The following is a 23,461-nucleotide window of genomic DNA, read 5'->3' on the forward strand; positions in this document are numbered from 1 at the left end:
TAACACTTCAGCAGTGGGATTGCTATTGTGCCAAGGTACTTAAGGCACTGTTAATAAACCCATTTAAAAAAAAAAGCTTGCATATTTAAGATTCTGGTAGGGAGGGTGTAACTTAACAGGTGGGGGAGGGAAAGTCTTCTGAATTCATCCTGAATGGAAACAGGGAAAAATTTTAAATGCCTGTTCCTGTATGGTGAACACTAATTATGAGTGATACATTAGCAAAAACCAGTGAACACGTACTTTTTAAAAAATTCATCTTAAGTTAGAAATGATCTAGATTGTGGGTTTCTTTCTTTCTCAAAGTTTTAACTCATTGTTTGAAGTTGATAATTCATTTTAAGGCCCTTATGTGTGAGTTTAGACAGTTGTCTGTAAATCTATCCACTATTAAGCAACGGTAAAAATTCCCCATTTGTTCATACCTTTCGCTCCTCTTCCTTAGTGCAATGTTCAGGTTGGGAGCTTAAGAAGAATGCGAGGGACTTCTCTGGTGGCGCAGTGGTTAAGAATCGCCTGCCAATGCAGGGGACACGGGTTTGAGCCCTGGTCTGGGAAGATCCACACGCCGCGGAGCAACTAAGCCCGTGCACCACAACTACTGAGCCTGCGCTCTAGAGCCCATGAGACACAACTACTGAGCCCGCACACCAAGAGCCCATGCTCCACAACAAGAGAAGCCACCAAAATGAGAAGCCTGCACACTGCAACGAAGAGAAGCACCCACTCACCGCTACTAGAGAAAGCCGGCACGCAGCAATGGAGACCCAACGCAACCAAAAATAAATAAATAAATATTTTAAAAACATAACCACTATATAATTTAAAAAAAAAAAGAATGTGAAAATTTGAAGTAACTGTTGTAGAAAATAGAAAAACTTATCTGTGGTCACACAGAGGGACTGCCTGGCAGCAGAAGGCAAAATGAGGTTCGTAGTAGACATTCATCATTGCTTTTGGCTACCCAACAGCTAGAACACCCTTTTTTGGGAAGCACACTCCCCAACCTTCATGGATCCTCACCTCCCTCAACAGAAGCTTTAGTCTTATTTCCTAACTCTCTTGCAACCTAGCATGTGAGACCTAGGCTCAGTCAAAAACCTGTGCATCAGAAGCTAAGAAATAAGGATCCATTCTGGAGGGCACAGCAGTAGTTACCTCTAGACAACCAAGTGCAGCCTCCTGTACTTGGCATCAGCAATCACACTGTAGTGTGTGTTGCATGCGATGCCCACAGTGAAGTCCGTGATGTGAGTCCGAGCCTTGTTCCTGACTGCCTCTCTCTTTGGCGCTCCTAAAGACTGTGTTAGATATCTCATAACTCAATAAATACTACTGCGGATTAAAATAGTCAAAGTTGGCTTCCATTTTTTGGTGAAAACAAAGTCTAAGTTAGAAAAGAAAGTGAAGGAAAGGTTAAGAGCTAATAGACTGGCGACTTTCCTGGTGACGCAGTGGTTAAGAATCCGCCTGCCAATACAGGGGACAAAAGTCCGATCCCTGGTCCAGGAAGATCCCACATGCCGCGAAGCAACTAAGCCCAAGCGCCACAACTACTGAGCCTGCGCTCTAGAGCCCGCCAGCTACAACTATTGAGCCTGCGTACTGCAACTACTGAAGCCTGCGTGCCTAGAGCCCATGCTTCACAAGACAAGCCACCGCAATGAGAAACCCGTGCACCACAATGAAGAGTAGCCCCCGCTCGCTGAAACTAGAGAAAGCCTGCGCACGCAACAAAGACCCAACACAGCCAAAACTAAAAATAAAATAAATTAATTTAAAAAAAAAAAGAGCTAATAGACTGCGGGTAAAATGAAGAGGTTAAGAAGCAGCTATCTCTTTGGAATTAAATGGGGTCAAAGGAGGAGAGCAGTGAAGCTGGCTAATTTCTTTATCAAAGAACTTCTACGGGCTTCCCTGGTGGCACAGTGGTTGAGAGTCCGCCTGCCGATGCAGGGGACACGGGTTTGTGCCGCGGTCCGGGAATATCCCACATGCCGCGGAACGTCTAGTCCCGTGAGCCATGGCCGCTGACCCTGCGTGTCCGGAGCCTGTGCTCCGCAACGGGAGAGGCCACAACAGTGAGAGGGCCGTGCACCGCAAAAAAAAAAAAAAAAAGAACTTCGACCTAGTTTAAGAGCCTTTAAAGAGGGAGCTAATTTACGTTAGAGAGCTAACTTCAACTAGGCATCCTCGTGTACCTACTAGGGAAAAAACTTTAGAGCTAGGAATCTGAACTTAATCCCAGTTCTAATTGTGCTAAATTGTTATATAACCTTACAAACTCTTTTACCTCCCCAATCTACTAAAATTTAGTCCCTTGAACATTTCAAAGGTTCTCTCTAGCACCAAACTTGGCTAAACATTTTATCATTGGAATGCGTTAAATCTTACTGCTATATGCTTCCTTCTACTGGACGGTCCCTTTTTGTAATACGCTTTAGCCTTGTAATTACTGTTCAATACTCAGTATTTATTTCATCTTCCCTGTTGAGGGAAGGGATATAAATGAATATACTGTATCCCCAGTATCTATGACAATGCTTAATACCTAAATAAGGAAGAAATCTGTTGCGAATGATACCTGCTTTTTCCCCCAAGTTTATTTCACCTGCTCATTAAAGAAAAATACATATGAAATCAACTTAAAATCGCTCTACTCCTAATAACCAAAATCCGGTTAATATTCCAGTATATTTGTATTTGTTCTGACAAAGACAAAATGCTTAAAAACAGTTTAATGTGTTTACACTTTTTCACTTATTATGTCCCTGCACGGTGCTTTCCTGGTTGCTTTATAGATAATCAATATTCTTTGCAAACCATATGACATAAACAGGCATTTTTCCTGGCCTACCAGCTAGTGGCTACACTTCTACAACTCCTATATATTATTTATTCAATCCTTTTCCTTGATTACTAGTTATTTCAGGTTTCAAATGTGGCAATCACAGCAAAATTTAAGTGCTAAATGCCTAAGGACTCCACTAATAGGAAAGGCCTCTGTTGATATTAACAGACAAGAAGACAGATGGAAGCTCAGCAGTCAAAATTTTCAGTGAGGCAAACAAAAACAAGTTACAGTTGGTCCAGATTTGAATTCTCAATCCATCTGTGTCACTGACATAATTTTGTCCAAAATCCAAACCACCAGAAAGGAAAAATTAAGTTTTTTTCACACTCTGCATGCAACTGTGTGATAAATTAGGAAGCAATCCGATATTAGGGTCTGTCTCCCCCAAATAAGCATCCTTTAACAAGTCTGCCACACTGTACAGCTCCAGGAGAGGACCATTCACATCACAGTCTGCATGAATGACACCCCTTGAAGTTGTGCAGCACAAAATCCTAAATACTCTGGATTAAAAATAAAACTTCAGTTTAGCACCTGTAAAAATAAAGTTTAGTATTGTCTAACACATGGAAAATTGACTACATATATGATAATTCTAATAAAATCAAAATATATTATTTACCCCAAACATCCCATTTCCCTACCCACTGTTGACAAATGGGTGTTCACTATGCTTTAAAAATCTATGTCCCATGGAACTTCCCTGATGGCACAGTGGTTAAGAATCCGCCTGCCATTGCAAGGGACACGGGTTTGATCCCTGGTCCAGGAGGAACCCACACGCCGCAGAGCAACTAAGCCCATGCACCACAACTACTGAGTCTGTGCTCTAGAGCCCGCGAGCTACAACTACTGAGCCCATACACCACAACTACTGAGCCCGTGTGCCGCAACTACTGAAGCCCGTGCACTCTAGGGCCTGCGTGCCGCAACTACTGAACCCACGTGCTGCGACTACTGAAGCCCGCACGCCTACAGCCCATGCTCCACAAGAGAAGCTACTGCAATGAGAAGCATGCACACCGCAACGAAGAGTAGCCCCCGTTCGCCCCAACTAGAGAAAGCCCGTGCGCAGCAACAAAGACTCAATGCAGCCAAAAAAAAAAAAAATCTATGCCCCATTTCAGAGTTATGTTTAATATTATCTATTTTGTTGAACAAATATGAAATGACAATCATAGGTTTCCCAAACAAAATACGTTCATTCTTCTTAGACTTAGAGTGAGGCAGTATCTTTGCAAAATCAGAAAACAGTAGTAAGCAATATTAAAAAAGGGTCAGAATTACATTAGGCTCTGTTCTATGCAATCCAACTCTCCCAACCACTCTAGAGCTAGATTAGTATATTAAGCAGATAAAGAAGCAGAGAGATCAAGTGAGGATGTCCAAGCTAGTATTTGGCAGAGCTAGAAATCAATCCCAGAGAGCCTGGCCCCAGATTCTGTACTCCTTCCACACATAACCACACATCTCCATATACACAAAATCCTTTTGCTCTTGAGAATTAGGAAGTAGACTTAAGCCATTTAAGCCATAAAACATTATTTTGCCCACAAAGCAGCATTTCTACAATTTTGAAAGTCAACTGACAGTTAAGAGGTAAGCAACTGACTAAATGCTACTGTGGCCTCTCCCATTGCGGAGCACAGGTTCCGGACGTGCAGGCTCAGCGGCCATGGCTCACGGGCCCAGCCGCTCCGCGGCATGTGGGATCTTCCCGGACCGGGGCACGAATCCATGTCCCCTGCATCGGCAGGCGGACTCTCAACCACTGCGCCACCAGGGAAGCTCAAATGCTACTGAAAATTGTTGGGAAGCAGGGGTGTACCTTCTGTAGAAGGCCATCCCTTACACACTTCGCCACCCTACTGTTGGTCTCCCAACTACACCTACTCCTATAGGTCAAGGCCCAGGTCTAATGTTTGCAGTCCCAATGCTGAGCACCACACTGTCTCACATTCTGTACCAGCTGAATGAACAGATCTAACTACTACTGACTGGGTAAAGGAGGATCCAGGAACTTCCAAAAATGGTAGGCCCAAGGCTTTAAGGAGCCATATGGTGGCTGTATATGGCTGGAGCATGCAAAAAAAAAAAAAAAAAAAAGGACTTTTTTAAAAATTCCAAATCCAATCTTCACAAACTATTTCAAACTTTTTGCTCAAAAGCTTTGGCCTTGGTACCTTCCCTACAGGTTGTGCACTTAAAGGACCAAATACTAAGCAGCAGAGATAGCAGGCTTAAGTTCTCTTGCCCCTTTAGCAACTTTGAAAATCCAATAGTCATCTTCCTCAACTTTAATAATGATCATTTGCTCAGTACTAACTGGTTGACATATTAAAGATTCAGTCCTCTACCTCAAGGTTTTTAGAAGAATTTGGAATGAAATTTCTCAAGAAGCCAAATTAACATGAGGTTAAGGATTTTAATATTTTAAAGATTATCAATTTGGTTGAAAGTTAAGTAATCTTAAGAGATCCAGCTGGAGTATAACTTAGTACATATAAGTTTTTTTTATTCTTCTGTGATTTCAGGTGATTATTTTGTTTTGTGCTACTGAGCCACAGGGGAAAATGACCACGACAACTCAGATTTTAATATAACTGAAATAAGCACAAATTTACATACTAAGGCAGAAGTATTATATGATACAGCACCTGTGTACAGTAATACTGGTCAAATTCATCCACTTCATGTGGATAGCCTGAGTCTCTGAAACAATGCAACCATACATCTAAAGAATATGAATGCTAGACTTAGGGCTTGCTGGCAATGTGAGCTAATATATTATGTAAAAATACATCTGAACAACAACAATAAAAAAAACAGGCTACAGAACCATAAAATAACTGATTTAAATTGTCCAAGTAAACAATGGCTTCTTTGAGGAAAGGAATTACCTGAAAGTGGAGACACTTTTCAATGAGTACCCCCCATTGTTGAATTCTGTAACATGTGCAAGACCAAAAAAAAAAAAGTTTTAAAATAAAATCATCTAAAGAAATTGTGCATTTTGAGTAACCCTATTTTGAAAGTAACAATGTCTCATTATCAAGACAATCCTTAAAACTCAGAATAGTCAAAGATTTAAAAAAACAATGCTATTTAGTGCTGTGGAGAAAACTGGATCTCATATACTTGGCTGGTGGGACTACACGCTGGCCAACCTCTAAGAATTCCACCTCTTGGAACCTATCCTAAAGAAAAACTGTGGATGTGCTCAAAAGTACACCTCCAGAAATAACGATCACAACAAAGAAAAAAGATACTGTAAATGTAACAGTGTAGAAAAATATTCCTTCTATATAAAGTGAAAACACACTTCAAAACAGTATGATCTTTTAATTTAAGTGCTGTGCTGGGGTGATGGAATGTTCTAAATCTTAACTGAGATGGGCTTCACAGCTGTATACATTTGTCAAAACTCAAATTGTACACTTAAAATGAGTGTGTGTAACTGTATGCAAATTGCACATTAATAAAGTTGATTTAAAAGAAAAAAAAGTACAGTATGTACCGTGCCTTAAGCTTACTGAGGGAAGGAACTGGGTCCTAATTTAGGGAAACAGGGTTCTTTATTCACCTGAGTACTTGCCAGGATTTGGGGGCAGGAGCTGCACAGTTTGACCAGGCATTAGAGAATCTAAGCAGCGGAGCAATGCAAGTGGAGAGAAATGAGAAAAGAGAAAACCGAGAGCCAACAAGGTGAGTTACACCATTTGCTGCTAAACTCCTAACTCAATAAAAATCACTAAACTTGCAAAACGCTTGCAACTAATGGATTCTTGTCTCAGTTAATAGCATGTACAATCCCAGAACCACACAGAAAAAAAGGAAACTTCAAGACCTTAAACTACTAATAAATGGCCAAACTTTGGGCAGGACATTAGACTTTCAGAGCTTAAAGAACTGGAGAGCTAGATAAATTTAGTTAAAACTCCAATGTGCAGGGACTGACAACTGGATTAATCCCTAAAATTGAGTTGGATGTTCACATACATTGTTTCATTTAATTCTCATAAATGCACACAGAAGCCTATCCAGTAGAAGTCCATTCTAGAGCCAAGGGCTCTTTTCACACATCACAATTAGAGCCTGGAATCCTCAGCATCCAGCAGTGCTTCACACCTCTGCCTTCACGTTAGGTGAATGACAAAGAGTTTATAACTAAAAGGTGTAAAGAGAAAATTATAACTAAAAGGTGTAAAGAGAAAATACGTCTCTTAACTTGCTCTGGTAGTATATGAAGCCCTGTCCTTAGGGCTAATGCAGAGTCAAAGGCAGGCGGAACTTGTCCCCCTTGGCATTTTCTCTCTTTAATCCCCACTTGAAGGTATGCAGTTCTGTCTTTCCTGAGATTTGAGGGCTGGCCAAATAAAGTGGGGGATTCCAGTGATTTGGTACAAAGGCATTTCTCTGTAGTATATAATACTTACAAAAAAAATCAAAACAAATACACACATTTTAAAAAACTATAAATTCCTAATACTGTAGGACTGAAGTCAAGCCAAATACTGCCATATCTCAAGAGCTTCTTGCCCTTCCCTGTCATGGGCTGGACCAGAAGGTCAGGCAGCTTTCTATGTTTAAAACGTCTATACTGGGGACTTCCCTGGTGGTGCAGTGGTTAGGAATCTGCCTGCCAATGCAGGGGACACGGGTTCAAGCCCTGGTCCGGGAAGACTCCACATGCCGCGGAGAAACTAAGCCCGTGCACCACAGCTACTGAGCCTATGTGCTGCAACTACTGAAGCCCGCGCACCTAGAGCCTGTGCTCCACAACAAGAGAAGTCACCGCAATGAGAAGCCCGCGCACCTCAATGAAGATTAGTCCCCGCTCGCCCCAACTAGAGAAAGTCCACACGGAGCAACTAAGACCCAACACAGCCAATAAATAAATAAATAAATTTTTAAAAATTAAAAAAGAAACCAAAACCCTCTACACTGGGAAATTTATATCTGTGCCAGATGTAAAGTAAGTATCTCTCACTTATCCTTCTATACTTTGTGATTCTGGAGGTGGGACTCTGCAAACCACATTTCTGCTCTGCCAGGGGCTCCCTGTTAAACTCAGCAGATGAGGTGGGCAGTGCTAAAGCTGCTAGAGGGGACTTGCCTCTTCCAGGCTTCTTGTCCACCTGAAGTGCCTGTGAGCATCACCCAACATCCCTGCAGCAATTCATCCAATTCGCAGTTTATCCCACACTGAGAGAGCCAGTTTGTCACAGCACCTCTCCCTGCACGGCCCCACAGGCTCCCCCACAAGAGGGCGAGACTCTCTTCAGAGGTCTGGATCCCAGCTAGGGCTCCTTCTCTCAAGTTTCTAAATTTTAATAACTTCAACTTTTTCTCTTCATTTCTCCCCCCAGACTTAGGAGATGTAGCTGCTTCCTATAGCTGCTAGCTCCACAATACCTTAAAGTTCTCTTTTCATCTTTCAGTCACCTAAGTAACAACTTGACATATGTGACAGCTCCCAGGTGTTCACAGACTGCCAGAGTAAGGATCAGCCCAGCCGCCTGCACTCCACCTAGTACCACCCCACCCCTCTGGCCCTCTCAGCAAAAGACACAAAGGACAGCTGGGAAGCAAGAGGGCAGCTGTGCCAGTTAAGGAAATGACAAGTCTAGAGGGAGCCCACACAAGCACCTTGGCCCACAGATGTCTGGGAGCCTTTCCACTTGACACAGGCAGAAGCCACAGTGCCCATATCCAACAACTAGAAAATAATCAAATTCGGGATTCAAAGGTGATTTATTGGTATCAAAGTGAGTTTCACAGAAGTCAGGACCAACCCTATACTAACTAAAAGCCACCTTTCCTCGCCTTTCAAAGCAGAGGACCTCAGCTAGATGCTCTTTAGAGAACAATCTGATAATGTGCTCTAAGTAAGCCTCACCCAAGTGTGAATGACCCAAACAGAATTTCACAAACGTGGGAGAATTCTGAGACTCCCAACCACTATCCAACCAACTTCTCCCCAACCATACTTCTCCAGTACCCTGATAAAAGATTTAAAGTCCCGGGCTTCCCTGGTGATGCAGTGGTTGAGAATCTGCCTGCCAGTGCAGGGGACACCGGTTCGAGCCCTGGTCTGGGAAGATCCCACATGCCGCGGAGCAACTGGGCCCGTGAGCCACAACTGCTGAGCCTGCGCGTCTGGAGCCTGTGCTCTGCAACAAGAGAGGGCCGTGCACCACGATGAAGAGTGGCCCCAGCTCACTGCAACTAGAGAAAGCCCTCGCACAGAAACGAAGACCCAACACAGCCAAAAATAAATAAATAAATTTATTTAAAAATAAATATTTAAAGTCCAGCAATTCTGCACACAGCTTGGTAATACTTTGAGGCAACAATTTCACATATTTGGGCATCAAATGAATCTAAAGAAAAAGGTAAGCTGCACAAATCAAGATTAAGGAAAGTGATCTTCCTGCCAGAGGATATAAATAACCTTTCTCAGTCTTTCTCACTTCCATTATAAAGCTTTTCAGTAGATGTAAGAACAATAAGACTCTTGATACTGAGCAAAATGGGCAATATTTCTGTAGTTCGCAATCACATTTTTCTGTTTTCCAACAGAAGTTATATGACTAACTCTGTGATATAAATAAGAGAGACTAACTAGTATGATAATGTAAACACCTACAATTTTATAATTATAAGGTGAATCTTTGGACTTGGACTGCAACATTTGGGGCTTTAAAAAATACAATCTTCTTTTTTTTTTTTTAATGAATGTTAGTGTGTTTCTATACTACCCCTCTCCTCCTGCTCCAGCCATACACTGGCTTTCATTTTACTAAAGTCAAATATTTGAATTCAATCATTCTACTACACATGCCAGGTAATGGCAAAATGAAGTAGCTGATATGTACCAAGCAAAAAAATTATCCTGAGTATTTGTTTTAGTCTGCCATAAACAATAGAGGGACCTGTCAACAATCAGTACAAGGAACACAGTAGATATTCAGTGTACTCACTAATACTCGTAATGTTTAAAATGTTAACATACAGGGCTTCCCTGGTGGCGCAGTGGTTGAGAGTCCGCCTGCCAATGCAGGGGACACGGGTTCGTGCCCCGGTCCAGGAAGATCCCACATACGGCGGAGCGGCTAGGCCCATGAGCCACGGCTGTTGAGCCTGCGCGTCGGAGCCTGTGCTCCACAACGGGAGAGGCCACAACAGTGAGAGGCCTGCGTACCGCAAAAAAATAAAAATAAATAAAAATAAATTTAAAAATTAACATACATTGGTCATAATTTATTTACATAAATACATAACCCCAATTGGCTTAATGATTCAACCAAAGAAATAAAGTAGCAGGACTTCCCTGGTGGCGCAGTGGTCAAGAATCCGCCTGCCAATGCAGGGGATACGGGTTCGAGCCCTGGTCCAGGAAGATCCCACATGCCGTGGAGCAACTAAGCCCGTGCGCCACAACTACTGAGGCTGCGCTCTAGAGCCCTCGAGCCACAACTACTGAGCCCATGTGCCACAACCACTGAAGCCCACGCACCTAGAGCCCGTGCTCCGCAACAAGAGAAGCCACTGCAATGAGAAGCCCGCGCACTGCAACGAAGAGTAGCCCCCGCTCGCCGCAACTAGAGAAAGCCTACGCGCAGCAACGAAGACCCAACGCAGCCAAAATAAATAAATTAAATTAATTTATAAAAAAAGAAAAAATAAAGTAGCACTTTGCAGTAAAGAAGTGTATGTGTGCACTCTTAAAATATTAAAATTGCTGTAACTTGTGCACTCTTAAAATATTAAAATTGCTATAACTTGATTACTCATAAGAGGGAACATATGCAAGACCTACTTTCTTTTTTCATTATAGTGGACCTAAATATCTGCATTTTTACATCCACACCTGAGGGGCTTAGGGAGTGAAAGCCTGCTGAGTAGGACTGGGTTCTTGGCTATCAGAGTCCCATTGCATAGTAATACAGTAAAATCTGCTAGTGCAATCCCTACAACAAATGGAGATGACATTGGTCTTCTCCAACTCCTATGTTTATGGCCCTGTTACAACTAACCCACTATTATCAATTAAGCAGTAGAAAACAAAAGGCTAGTGTGTATGTATGAGAACCATGAGGGCAAGGGTATACAGGCTTTTTAAAAAAGTATACATGGCGCTCAAAACCCTGACCCAAGGAGTGTCAAATATTTTATTTTTCTGATGGCTACAAAGAGCAAATTAAAATATCTTTTCACCAGTTTTTAAAAAAGAATGAAATCTTGCCATTTGTGACAATGTGGATGAACCCAAAAGACATAATGCTAAGTGAGATATGCCAGACACAAAGACAAATAGGCATGTCACTTATGTGCAGAACCTTAAAAAAAAAAGTCAAACTCAAAATAACAGATTAGAAAGGTGGTTACCAGAGTCTGGAAGGTGGAGGGAAAGGGAACATATTGATCAAAGGATACAAACTTTCAGTTAGAAGACGAAAGACCTAATGTATAGCATGCTGACCATAGTTAGTAGTAATGTATTATATACTTGAAATTTGCTAAGAGATCTCTCTGACCACCAGAACAAAAACAACAAAGGTAAGTAAGTAAGGAAAGTGACAGATAATGTTAGTTTGTGGTAATCATTTCACAATGTATACATATATCAAAACATCACCTTGTACACCTTAAATACACACAATTTTTATTTGTCAAAAATTAAAAAAAGTTTTTTTCACTATGATGACTCAATTAACAATACGTCCAACATTTGTTTCCTAGAGTGCCTTTACAGGATTTCAGAAAATAAAGCAAATGACTTAAATTTTATCCCTGATTTTCTTTTCACGCAGAAAATAGTATTTCTAGTTTCTGTACCACAATATACTTCATACTAGGAATATAAGCAAGATGACTACAGTCAAGATTGTCTCAGAAGGAGAAAAAAAACCCAATCCCAACCAACACAGAGGGCTGGGCAGTCACATTTCATACAAAGGATGTTCCCTTGCCAACATGGCATAATTCAAAAGTTGGAAAATACATCATTTTAACTGGTAAACACCATCAGTATCAGACGTTGTATAGGAGAGGGGAGACAGGGAAGGAGATGGCAATGAATTAAGATGAAAAGACCAGGTTGTGAAAAAGCCTTGCATGCCAAGTTAAGGGATCTGAACTCTAGCCTGAACACAGTAGAGAGTAACATGATCACATTGGGTGTTTTTAGAATAATGTGGCAATGTGGAAAATGAAGAGCGAGAGAGAAACAGCACGTGTGTGTGTGTGTGTGTGTGTGTGTGAGTGTGAGTGAGTGAAGACAGAAAGATTTGTTCTCCGATTACTGCAAAAACATGCAGGAGAGGGTAAGAGCCTGAGAGGATGGGAGACAGGAATGGGTTAGGAGAAGGACAGGCATTTCTAAGGTTCAGTCGGCTTATGACTGAATGTCTAAGAGAGAAGAGCGGGGAGGAGAGAAGAGGAAACAGAAGTAAATTGTAGGCAACTGGGTAATGTTAATGTAATTAATAAAGAAAAGAAACACCAAAGGTACTAATGCAAGGGAGGGGGAGACAGCAAAATGAATACATTCCACTGTAAAATAAAGTTGATTTTAAAATGTGTGCAAGACATCTAAGTGGAGATAAAAAGTAGGCACTTGGAGAGACCTGAGACTCACCATTAGATTTTGGAATCACTGATCAATGCTGACTGCAGCCAAGAAAATGAATAAATGTGTTCAGGAGAATATATAATGAGAAAAGGTCCAAGGTCTGAACCCCAAGAGAACATGAACATTTAAAGGCTTTAAAACTATCATAGCAGATAGGATACAGGCCTTCATATTAGCTATACTGGAAAGCTATTCAAAATTTCAGAATATTGCTACTACTCAGCATTTGTCCTGGGTTGTTTTTTTGTTTTTTTTTTTTGAGAATTGCTTAAAGTCCAATTTAAAAGCCAAAAAGGAAAGTCAGTTCCAGGATTAAATGATCATGGCTTTGTCTCAACGAGAACTTTTTAAAAAGGAACTAGAAATAATGGAGGCCCAGGAAAAGTGAGTTGGCCAAGGTCACAAAGTTTCTTAATACTTAAGACAAAAATAAAAGTCAGTGCTGTTCCTACCCATTATTCACCAGAATTGGCTCAAGTTTTTCATTCTCCAGCAATCAAAACCAATCTTTTTTTTTTTTTTTTTGGCCGTGCTGTGCAGCTTGCAAGATCTTAATTCCCTGACCAATGATTGAACCCAGGCCCGGTGGTGAAAGTGCCCGCTGGACTGCCAAAGAATTCCCCAAATCCAATCTTTAACGATAAAAATTTACTGGCTGCTGACAATTTAAAAAATAATAACAACGGCTCACAAGGCTAAAGGATACTTCTTAAACGTTAGAAAGAAATGCAGGTTGCAAATGTGATTAGTTTTATGGGAACCAATACAGATTTTTACCTGCTAAAACTTCTGCTTTGCTTCATTCAGCATTGTAATTTCTTAAAAGTATTTACTTAGAAAAATTTCAACTAAAAAAATTTAAAAAGGAATGAAGTACTGATATATACTACAATACGGGTGAACTTTGAAAACATGCTAAGTGAAAGAAGTCTGACACCAAAAGCTGTATTGTATGATTCCATTTATATGAAATGTCCAGAATAGGTGAATCCATAGAGAAAGTAGCTGCACGGGTGCCAGGGGTTGAGGGAGTAGGGACAGAGAGGGACTGCTAAAGGGTAGAGGGTTTCTTCTTCGGATGATGAAAAAGTTCTGGAATTAGAAAGCGGTGATAGTTGCACAACTTTGTGAATGTTAAAACCACTGATTTGTACATTTGAAAAGGTGAATTTTATATGTGATTTGTATCTCAAAAATATGAAGCATTTTGGTTTTCCTTTCATATTCAGTAAGATTTTAGCATTTTTTCTATGAAGTGGAGACTGGAATAGCAAAAGAAAGTGAAGGGGAAATCATCTGTATTACTGGATTATTTTTAGTTTGTAACAGTTTGTATACTGACTTTTTAGTAATGACTATATATCCATGAATTACACTTCTAAAGGAAAAAAAACTCTTTCAAATTAAAGACTGCATTTGAAATGTCTGTGGTCCAAGCGAAGAAGTGCTGACTCATGTTACAGTTTTAGCACTGCTCAAATATCTTCCTAGAGTTTGATATGTCTAACCTGAAATGACATTCTTCTCCCCCGACCCCGTTTTTCTACTTATCTTTCAATATTCAGCTCAAATGTCACCCCCCTAAAAACTTCTTTCCCTAAACCAAACTTGGAGGGTTTCCCCATCCAGAATGTCACATCTTCGGTGTTCCCACTGATGCTTTTGTTTTCTATATGAGAAACTACTGGCTTTATGTATGGTTTTAGTTCTACCACATTCTACCCAACTTCGCATTGAAGCCAAGCATATACTAGGCCATTGTTTCTGCAAGGTGCACACTAAAATCATCTGGAGACCTTAAGACAAAACATAACAAAAAAAATTCTGGGGCTGGCAACTGTTAAATTTATAAACACCCAGGTAATTCTGATGCACTACCATAAACTGCTCAGATTACAGACCAATATTCACAGAAAATATCTTCTACTTCCTACCACTCAAGACATCAGCAGCCCACCCAATTAAACTAAGGGAAGATTCTGATAAGAAATAGGCAAGGTTTGGCCAAGTGTTTACTGACCTCTAATCACAGTCAGTGGCAGGAACCTGAACGGAGATTGCAGCACTTTTAGTTTAACCCTTATCTGAACCACAACAATAAAGACAGGGTAGACAGAGTACTTCATTCAGGGGGAAAAAAAAAATTTACTTAATGGGAATAGCTCTTTTACAGCTAAAGGTAAGAAACTTCAAGCTTTATAGCTGTAAATCACTGTGCCTCCAACTGTGAAAAGAAATGACTTTTTTAAAAAAGCCAAAGCAAGAACTGCAGTGCAAACGTAGGGGGAATTTTACTGGAAAGCACTTTTCCTTATTCTCTCTAAATACAAGTGAGGAAATTAAGTAGGTACAAATACCCTCCACTTAGTGGAAAACACAAAATTCAAATTAATATATAAACAAGTGTAAGATAATTCTATCTTTAGGCTTACTGAATGAAAAACGTCTTGTTTAAAACTCACAGTAGAGTGGTTATGGTCTGATGCAGTGATACCTCAAATGTATTTGCCACCTGCTCTTTAGTTCCTTCTCACTGGAACCCCGAACTTCCCCAAATCCAGGGACCCAGGAGAGCAGGAGAGGAATATGCCACCCCAGAGAGGCAGTCCATCTTAAGGTAAACTATATTACTAAACAGCACTCACGCAAAAGCCTGTAATTAAACTACAATAAGACACTATCCACCACACATAATGGATCTCTGGTATATATAATGCATTCATGCTTTCTTTCTCTCCCTCTCTCCCTCTCTCCCTCTTTCTCTCTCCCTCTCCCTCTCCTTCCAGCTTTCATATCTACTATTCCCTGTGTCCACTCTCCCCACTGCTCTTCAAGTTTAAAAACACTCCTCAACAGATATTGACACCTTTTCTCAGACTACGGTAAATCCCAGATATTCCTTCTTTTATAACACACCTCACTGTAATTTCTTGTTTCACAGCTCTATTTTTCACCAGACAGCGATGCCTATCTTTTTTTACTGGCTTAGTGAATACATACTGTGCATTCAATAAATGTCCATTTAATTGAACTGAAACATGTTTTATGAATGGATAATAAAAAGGCAGACAAATCGCAATGTTATGGAAGATTGAAATTTGGCCTTGGGCTCTTACTAGCTTACTAAAGCCACTTTTGCCCCTGCTCCATAGTAAGGGGGTAAAGGGGATGGTAATCCCAATGGTCCTTAAAGGTCACTAAAAACACAGTGACTTTACAGCAATAACATTTTCCTTAGTATAAACTATAAAGAAATCTTAGAAAGCTCTAAAGAAATAAAAAGCACCCATAGTCTCAAGACACAAAGATAACATTTGTTAGATTTCTTTCTAGTATTTTCTCCACTACAGTGCCTTCAGTCACTGGATTGTAGACTTTAAAAATAAAAACTGATTTGCCCAAAACAGACCAAACCTCTGACAGTGACATATTGTGATGGTACTGAAAACTAAAGGAGTTTGAAAATATGAAGAGGAAATAGACAATTAAAAAAAAAAAAAAGCAGGGTTTCCCTGGTGGCGCAGTGGTTGAGAGTCCACCTGCCGATGCAGGGGACACGGGTTCGTGCCCCGGTCCGGGAAGATCCCACATGCCACGGAGCGGCTGGGCCCATGAGCCATGGCCGCTGAGCCTGCGCGTCCGGAGCCTGTGCTCCGCAACGGGAGAGGCCACAACAGTGAGAGGCCTGTGTACCGCAAAAAAAAAAAAAAAAGAAAAAGAAAAAGAAAAATACGTCAACATTAGATTCTGAAACCAATGCCTAGAAGTACTTCAAATTATAGCCTAATCCTAATTATTCAGAAACATCTGAGTTACAGGTCAACTCAGAACTATAAAAATTTCTATGCCTAAGTATCCCTAGGGGATTTTAGAATAGCTACATCCAGGATTTTAACAAACATACAATGCCCTGAATGGTGTGGTGTAGCTCTTGGAAAAATGGATAATAAAGAATGCTTTCTGTTGATTCTCTGAGGGCTCTTAACCAGTTACCTACCCATTTCTTCCGATCACACATGGTTTCTGTCACCAGAGATGCCAGGGCCACAGATCTCACTCTCAGACTATGGTGATCCCACATCCTATTTAATCTACAAATTGAAGATGACTACTTAGTATTCAAAATAAAAAACTTGGGAAGTATTTTTAAAAGTTGCTAAGATTTTAGCTGAAGTTAACTGATTCCCTATTATTCATCTCCTAATTTGTATATCCATGCTGATGTCCTTCATACATTACATTTCTTTCATATAGGAAAAAAAGAATTCTTATTTCTTGATGTAACATTGCTACATATATTATGCCTTTCAGATCTATTTCATTTTTAGAAAGTAAAATTATATAATATAGTAATTAGGCACCCACATTAGAACTGTGATGACTACAACCATAATGTCCAAAGCTCCTGCTGCATGCCATCCTCATTTCCTTGGTTCTGCTATTTATTTCTACAGTGCTTATGCATCAATGTTCATGATAGCACATTCAAATGTATGTTCAGAATCCATACTACTTGAATCTGAGGTGCGTAAGTTATTTTCTTCTTAAATCCATTTACACATAGGTAAACCAAAACACTAGATACAGCATAGGGAAAAAAGCAAAGATACTGACTTGCAGGCCAGGAATCTCAGTCATCCAATTTCTTTGGCCTACAGTCTCCTCATCAGAGAAGGAAAAGGATAGTGTTCTCTACTGTATATGGCTGTAAGTCATCACAAGTGTGGGAAAAAACTCAATTACTACAAAGCAAATGCATAATATTTCTGATATCATTATTTAGCATGCTGGATACTCAGGAAGTACTTAATAATTTGACAACTCTCAATTTCTATTGTGTGAGAGCTGATCAATCTGGACTGAAGAAAGTGCCTGACAAAGAAAAGCTTAAAAAACAACACTTGATTTTTAACCTACTTTCAGTTATGCCTACATTCCATAATCAAAACATTAGGTAGTATATTAAATAATATCCATATAGCCTGAAAGTTTAATCACTACCAAAAGTAGTTCAGGGATTCTTAACCTGGAATCCGTGGAGATCGAGGGGATTCACGAATAAGCTTGTCAAGAATCTGAATCCCCAGAAGTCATATGCAAAAAGTATGGTTTATTGTACTAGGAAGAAGGTCAGAAAACTCTTAAATTGGGACAACAACCAAAAGAGCCAAAAACTACACTGTTTCTACTCAAGTTTTTTTTTTTTTTTTTTGCGGTACGCGGGCCTCTCACTGTTGTGGCCTCTCCCGTTGCGGAGCACAGTCTCCGGACGCACAGGCTCAGCGGCCATGGCTCACGGGCCCAGCCACTCCGTTGCATGTGGGATCTTCCTGGACCGGGGCACGAACCCACGTCCCCTGCATCGGCAGGCAGAATCTCAACCACTGCGCCACCAGGGAAGTCCTCTACTCAAGTTTTTACTATATGAGTTTATCTGCTTCCTAAGAATGTTTTAATTACGATTTATAACAAGTCCATCTTCATCATGGTAAGTTTTCATGCCTTTTTTTTTTTTAAATGGGAAAAAACATTATGAGCCAAAGATTCTCAGGGCTTAAAAAAAGGCTCAGTTTTCTGAATCGTTTTTCTTACTAAAAACTACCTTATATACTAAAATACATATCAAATGAGTGGCTTTTAAATGGTGATAACAGGGACTTCCCTGGTGGCGCAGTGGTTAGGAATCCTCCTGCCAACGCAGGGAACACGGGCTCGAGCCCTGGTCCAGGAAGATCCCACACGCCGCGGAGCAATTAAGCCCATGCACCACAACTACTGAAGCCCGCACACCTATAGCCCGTGCTCTGCAACAAGAGAAGCCACCACAATGAGAAGCCTGCGCACCGCAACAGAGTAGCCCCCGCTCACCACAACTAGAGAGAGCCTGCGTGCAGCAACAAAGACCCAACGCAGCCAAAGATAAATAAATAAAATAAATTTATTATAAACTATAATTTTAAAAATCTGTATTTTTTAAAATAAAAATTATTAAAGTAAAAAACAGAACTCAAGACTCAGTCAGCTCATAACAGGTTTTTAAGAGTTTGAAACTAAACCTCACCAAAGAGAAAATAAATTGTAGGGAAGACTGGTGAAATTCTAATTTCAGAAGGTTGGTTTGCTAGGTTTTAATCAAATAAGTCAACTGCTTGAGTAAGTTAACTGTTTCCTAAGCCTATATTTTATTGACTTCATGATTAATTTTGAGAAGAAAATTAAAGGAATGTCATTCTGTCAGTGTAGCACGTAAAGCTGAAATAAATTTGTTTTTGACCAAGCCACAACTACAGATTTCATTTATTTGTTCGCAAAATACTCCGGTTCTTTATGACAGATTAAGGAGGATCTCTTATTTTAGGTGGCTTTCAACTTATGTGACTTTAAGCTTTAATTGCTCTGTCACTTTTAGAGACTAAAAGAGGTTTTGCCCAGGAAAAGAGAGAGAGAAAAAAATCCTATAATTGTAGCTAAACACGTAACTGCCAAGATTCAGTGTAACTCATACATGTGCAAAATATCACTATATATAAGACCATTCATTACAGCACTGTTTGTATAGCAAAATATGGGGAACAATCTAATAGTTATCAATATGCAATTAGTTAAATTAAGGCCTAACCACAAGGTTCCACAAAACAGCTCTTTAGAAAACTAGTCACCTCGAAGACATAGGTGGGGGCAAGGGGAGGAATCAGGTACAGCATTTACTTGGGGAGGAGGGGAATAGGCCTAACATATATGCACTAAGTCTCTCTGGTCTTTTGGGAAGAATATACAATAAAAGTTGTGGCTGTCTGGGGAGGGAAACTGGAATGCTGAAGGACAGATGAGTCTTAATTTTCCTCTATGTACCCTTTAGAACCTTTCAAAGGTGCTCTATGTATTTCCCAGTCAACAAAATAAAAGATTGATTTGTTTTGTTTTTAATGAATTTATGGGTAGAATTAGAAACTTTTAGCTCAGGCACAGATTCAGATAGAATCTACTGAGCAGTAACAATGTCAAATTATATAGAATAACTCTCCTGAAACTTTCTTTCAAAGAGACTGAAGCTCATTCATTCATTCAATCAGTATTTCAGAGCCGAGACATTAGATTTGCAGGTTATGTGTTCTAGGCATTTCAACAATGCCCAAGTCATCCAAGAATTCCTGCTTTCATGGAGCTTTAGTGGGAGTAGAGATAAACAGTAAATAATATAACTTTGAGTAATGATATGTGCTATACAGAAGAGACGAAATAGGGGCTAAAGAGCAACCATGGGGGAGGAGGGAGGACTGTGTTTTAGGACAGTTAAGGTAATCCTCTCTGAGAATATGACATGTGAGCCAAGAACTGAACATTATGACAAAGCAAGCAACGCAATAAACAGGAGGAAAGCCCTGTGAAGGAACACGCGTAGCCTCTTATTGTTCAGGGTACAGCAGAGCAACAGTGTGGCTGCAATGGAGTGACCCAAGGGGAGAAGTGTGGGAGATGATCTCAGAGGTAGGCAGATCCCAGATGGATGGAGGGCCTTGTAGCTAGGAGGGAAAAAAAGTCAAGATTTTAAGTGTGCTGCAGAACCTCTGTGGAGTTCTGAGCAGGGAAGTAACAAGATCTATGTTTTTAAAAGTAACACTAGCTGCTGTTTAAAAGGAGATCAATACAGTAGGCCAGGTAACAAATGATGGAACTGAACAGTGGTTTCAGAGAGATAGGGAAATGTGTCTGATTCAGGATATAATTTGAAAAATAGAGCCCACAGAATTTGCTACTGGATTAGAAATGGGAATCTGAGTGGGACAGCAACTGGGTGAATAGTAATTCAAAAAATCATCTTTATGTGTATGGTTACAGTTGTTAAGGTACTTTGACATATATTACGTCATTTCATAATAACAAGGGGCAGGGGAAGGTCACACTGGGTCAAGATCCAAGTTCTGCCTCCTGCCAGTTTTAAGACCCTAGGAAAGTCCTTTGAATGGGTTTCTAGCCTATATAATGTATTGTCTACTTCACAAGACTTCTGCAAGTACCAAGTGGTTGAAGAATTTTGCAAATGTAAATAATGCCCATTTTGAGGTAGAAAGCATCACACTGTCCAATGAGAGATGGTACATTCCCATCATTCAGGACAGTAGTGCTACCCCATTATATTCCACTGCCACCATTATATTCCACACAGAACCTTGTATTGTAGTTGACACAGAAGAGACAAGCTTCTTTTTTTAAATTCTGATATAAAAAATAAACATTTTCACAGATTATGAAAAAGCCTACATAATATAAGCATGGGCACTAGAAAGAAAATAGTATAATCTTTTAATCCTTCCTAGGGATTGGAGAAAACAGTTCTTTTTGCTATAAATGGCATTAAAGTAAAACCACCGAACTCTTACAAGATAATACCCAAACCAAGGGACCTTTCATTAGAGAGATGTTATCAACAAGATTTTAAATTAAGAGTATATATGACTTATCACTGTCTTGTTTTAAATAGCAAAATGCAAAAGCCTGGTGTAAACTAAATTATTGTATGCCAAATGAACTGAATTATGAGGACTTCAACTTATTGCTTCAAGTCATATCTATAAGTTTATACACAAGGTCCCACAGAATTTATTTTTCCATCTAAGACTTTCATATTATTGCAGAATATCTCCAGCATTAAGCAAAAATGAAAAAAATATGTAAAGTCTTTCATTCATTATGTATTTTGGAGAATTATCTTGAATGTCAATGTGTACTAGGTACTTAGTCGATAACCTGAATAACAGTAAATAAAAATCCAAGGATATCTGATGTACACAGCTCTATATTCCACCCCTCATTTTCAAGTGGGGCCTCAATAAACATGACCACTGGGGCCATGTGATTGTATTACAACCACATTGTTAAGTACCCTCCAACACACAGCCATTAAACTGCCTTGGACGGAGTCGAAGACAAATCTTTAACACAACAAATGAAGATTTTGTTTTACACAACACTATGAAGGTTCACATCATTAGACTCCAGCGCACAATGGCAATCTGTTCTACTTCTCCACTTGCTAAAACTTGCTACTTTACAAAACACGTCTTATTTCTCTAAATTAAGCACCTTTAGGTCAGAGACACCCCCATCTCAGATATATTTCATTGCAATCGCACTACACAATACACCATCCTTCAATCACTTAGCATGCATCTCCCCCCAAACTTAAAGGACAAACTAGATTAAATACACGTTCAGAGTTACAGCAAACAAAATGATGCTGCAATTTAGACACTTTAACTCGCATACTGAGCAACACAGAGGTTCAACTAATTTCCTTCACTAAAACTGACCAAAAAAACCTAAAGGTTTTGTCTTCGTGGACTGCAATAAACATTTCACGTCTGAGGACTTGACATTTATGTAAAGAGTTTACAAAACCAAGATGAATTTTTCATGGTTTCATTGATACTTGTCAAAGAACATATTCATGAAGAGCTAAAAAACGGTATTGATAATTTAAAGCGCACAAAATCGAGAGGCAAAAGGTTTCACAAAGTCCCCCATACCTGTACTGCACCCCCTCCCCCAATCCCCGCTCGGTCTCGTGTTAGAACTATTTCCTCTAAACAGAAACAGTCCTAAAAGAGTTTGCCAACTAGAGTAAACTCACTTCGCGAAGATAACGAGCGGAAACGCATTTAAAGAGGAGATCACGGAAGCGAGAGTGGCGGGGCGCGGAGCCCCCACGTCCCCCGAACCCCGGCAGCCAGGGGCGAGCATGTGCCGGCGGCTGCAGGATGCGCGGCCCTCCCGGAGCCGCCTCCCGTGGCACAGGGCCCCGCCCGGCCTCACCCTCCCGGTTCATTCATTCTAAACCTGCAGCTGCCGCACCCCCGCGCTCCCGCCCGGGCCGAGACACGGATCCGAGGCCGAGGGACCATGTCGGGCCACAACCCCCGCCTGGAGTCCGGGCCCCGCCGCGATTCCCGCGCGCCCGCGGCCTCCGCTCGGGGGTGGTCTTAGAGACCGCGGAGGCCCGCTCCCAAGACCAGAGCCCCGCAAGCCCGCGGCCCCACCCTCTGCCAGGGCGCGGGCCAGGCCTTCCGCGCTCGCGGGCCGACCGCCTGGGAGCCCCCGATCCCCGCTGCCGGGCTGCCCCACTGCGGCCGGAAGTCTCCCCGGCGCCCCCTCCCCAGCGCCCGACTTCCCTCGCCGCCGCGGCCAGACCCTCTCCGCGCTGCCTCGGGCCTCCCAGCGCGGGCCGCGGGCCGGAGGAAGCGAGGGACCGCTCCGCCCGGTCCGCCGAGAGGGCAAGAGCAGAGCGGGTAGCCGGAAGCAGGCCCGGGCGGTTACCTTGATAATCCTGCGGGGCAGCCCGGCCATCTTGTCAGATCCCGAGTTCAGCCTCTGGTCTCGTCTCCGGCTCCGCTCGCCTCACGCACGAGTGGAAGTCCCGGGCTCCACTTCCGGGGAACGTTGCCGCGCCCGCCGCTGCCGCGCCGAGGCCCCCCGGGAAATGTAGTCCCTGCTCGGGCGCGGGCGGACTTCCCTCGGACCTGGCCCCCTCCCCCGCGCTCCCCGCCCCAGCCGCGGCCTGGGGGTGGCGGAAGTGACGCGCCGCGGCGGGGCAGGGATTTGGGAGAGGTAGTGCGGGGCGGCGTGGAGCCCCACAGAGCCCCGTCGCTAGTGGCCGGTCCTGGTGCGCGCTGGTGGGACTGAGTGGTCTGCGACCAGCAGGCCTCTTATCCGCGGCCACACCCGCGCCAATGGGCGACGTAACAGAGGCCTGGCCGTAGAGGTAGCCCATTCGTTCGTTCGTTCATTCAACGCTACTGCAGGGTGCGCGGTCGGGGCTGGCGCTGGCCGAACGACTGAGGTCAAGTTGATCCGCGAGCTCCTTCCTCACAAGTAGGGGAAGACCGAAAGTCAGTAGCAAAGCTCCCAACTGTGGGTCTCGAAAGTTATCCAGGAAAAGCCTAGCCAGAATTTTGATGTTTAAATTTCGCATA

The 23,461-nt window shown here is 41.8% G+C and overlaps 1 protein-coding gene across 1 annotated transcript in view; it reads right to left on the bottom strand.

The window, feature by feature from the left end:
- UBE2N (ubiquitin conjugating enzyme E2 N) overlaps nucleotides 1-22,964 on the bottom strand; it is a 34,200-nt gene extending 11,236 nt beyond the window's left edge. Inside the window, exon 1 of the mRNA XM_067697537.1 lies at nucleotides 22,806-22,964. Coding sequence (XP_067553638.1) covers nucleotides 22,806-22,835 — 30 coding nt within the window. The 5' untranslated portion in view covers nucleotides 22,836-22,964. The remainder of the gene's footprint in view (nucleotides 1-22,805) is intronic.
- Nucleotides 22,965-23,461: the final 497 nt, after the last annotated feature.

The sequence above is a fragment of the Pseudorca crassidens genome, chromosome 11 (assembly GCF_039906515.1).
Source record: "Pseudorca crassidens isolate mPseCra1 chromosome 11, mPseCra1.hap1, whole genome shotgun sequence".
NCBI lineage: Eukaryota > Metazoa > Chordata > Mammalia > Artiodactyla > Delphinidae > Pseudorca > Pseudorca crassidens.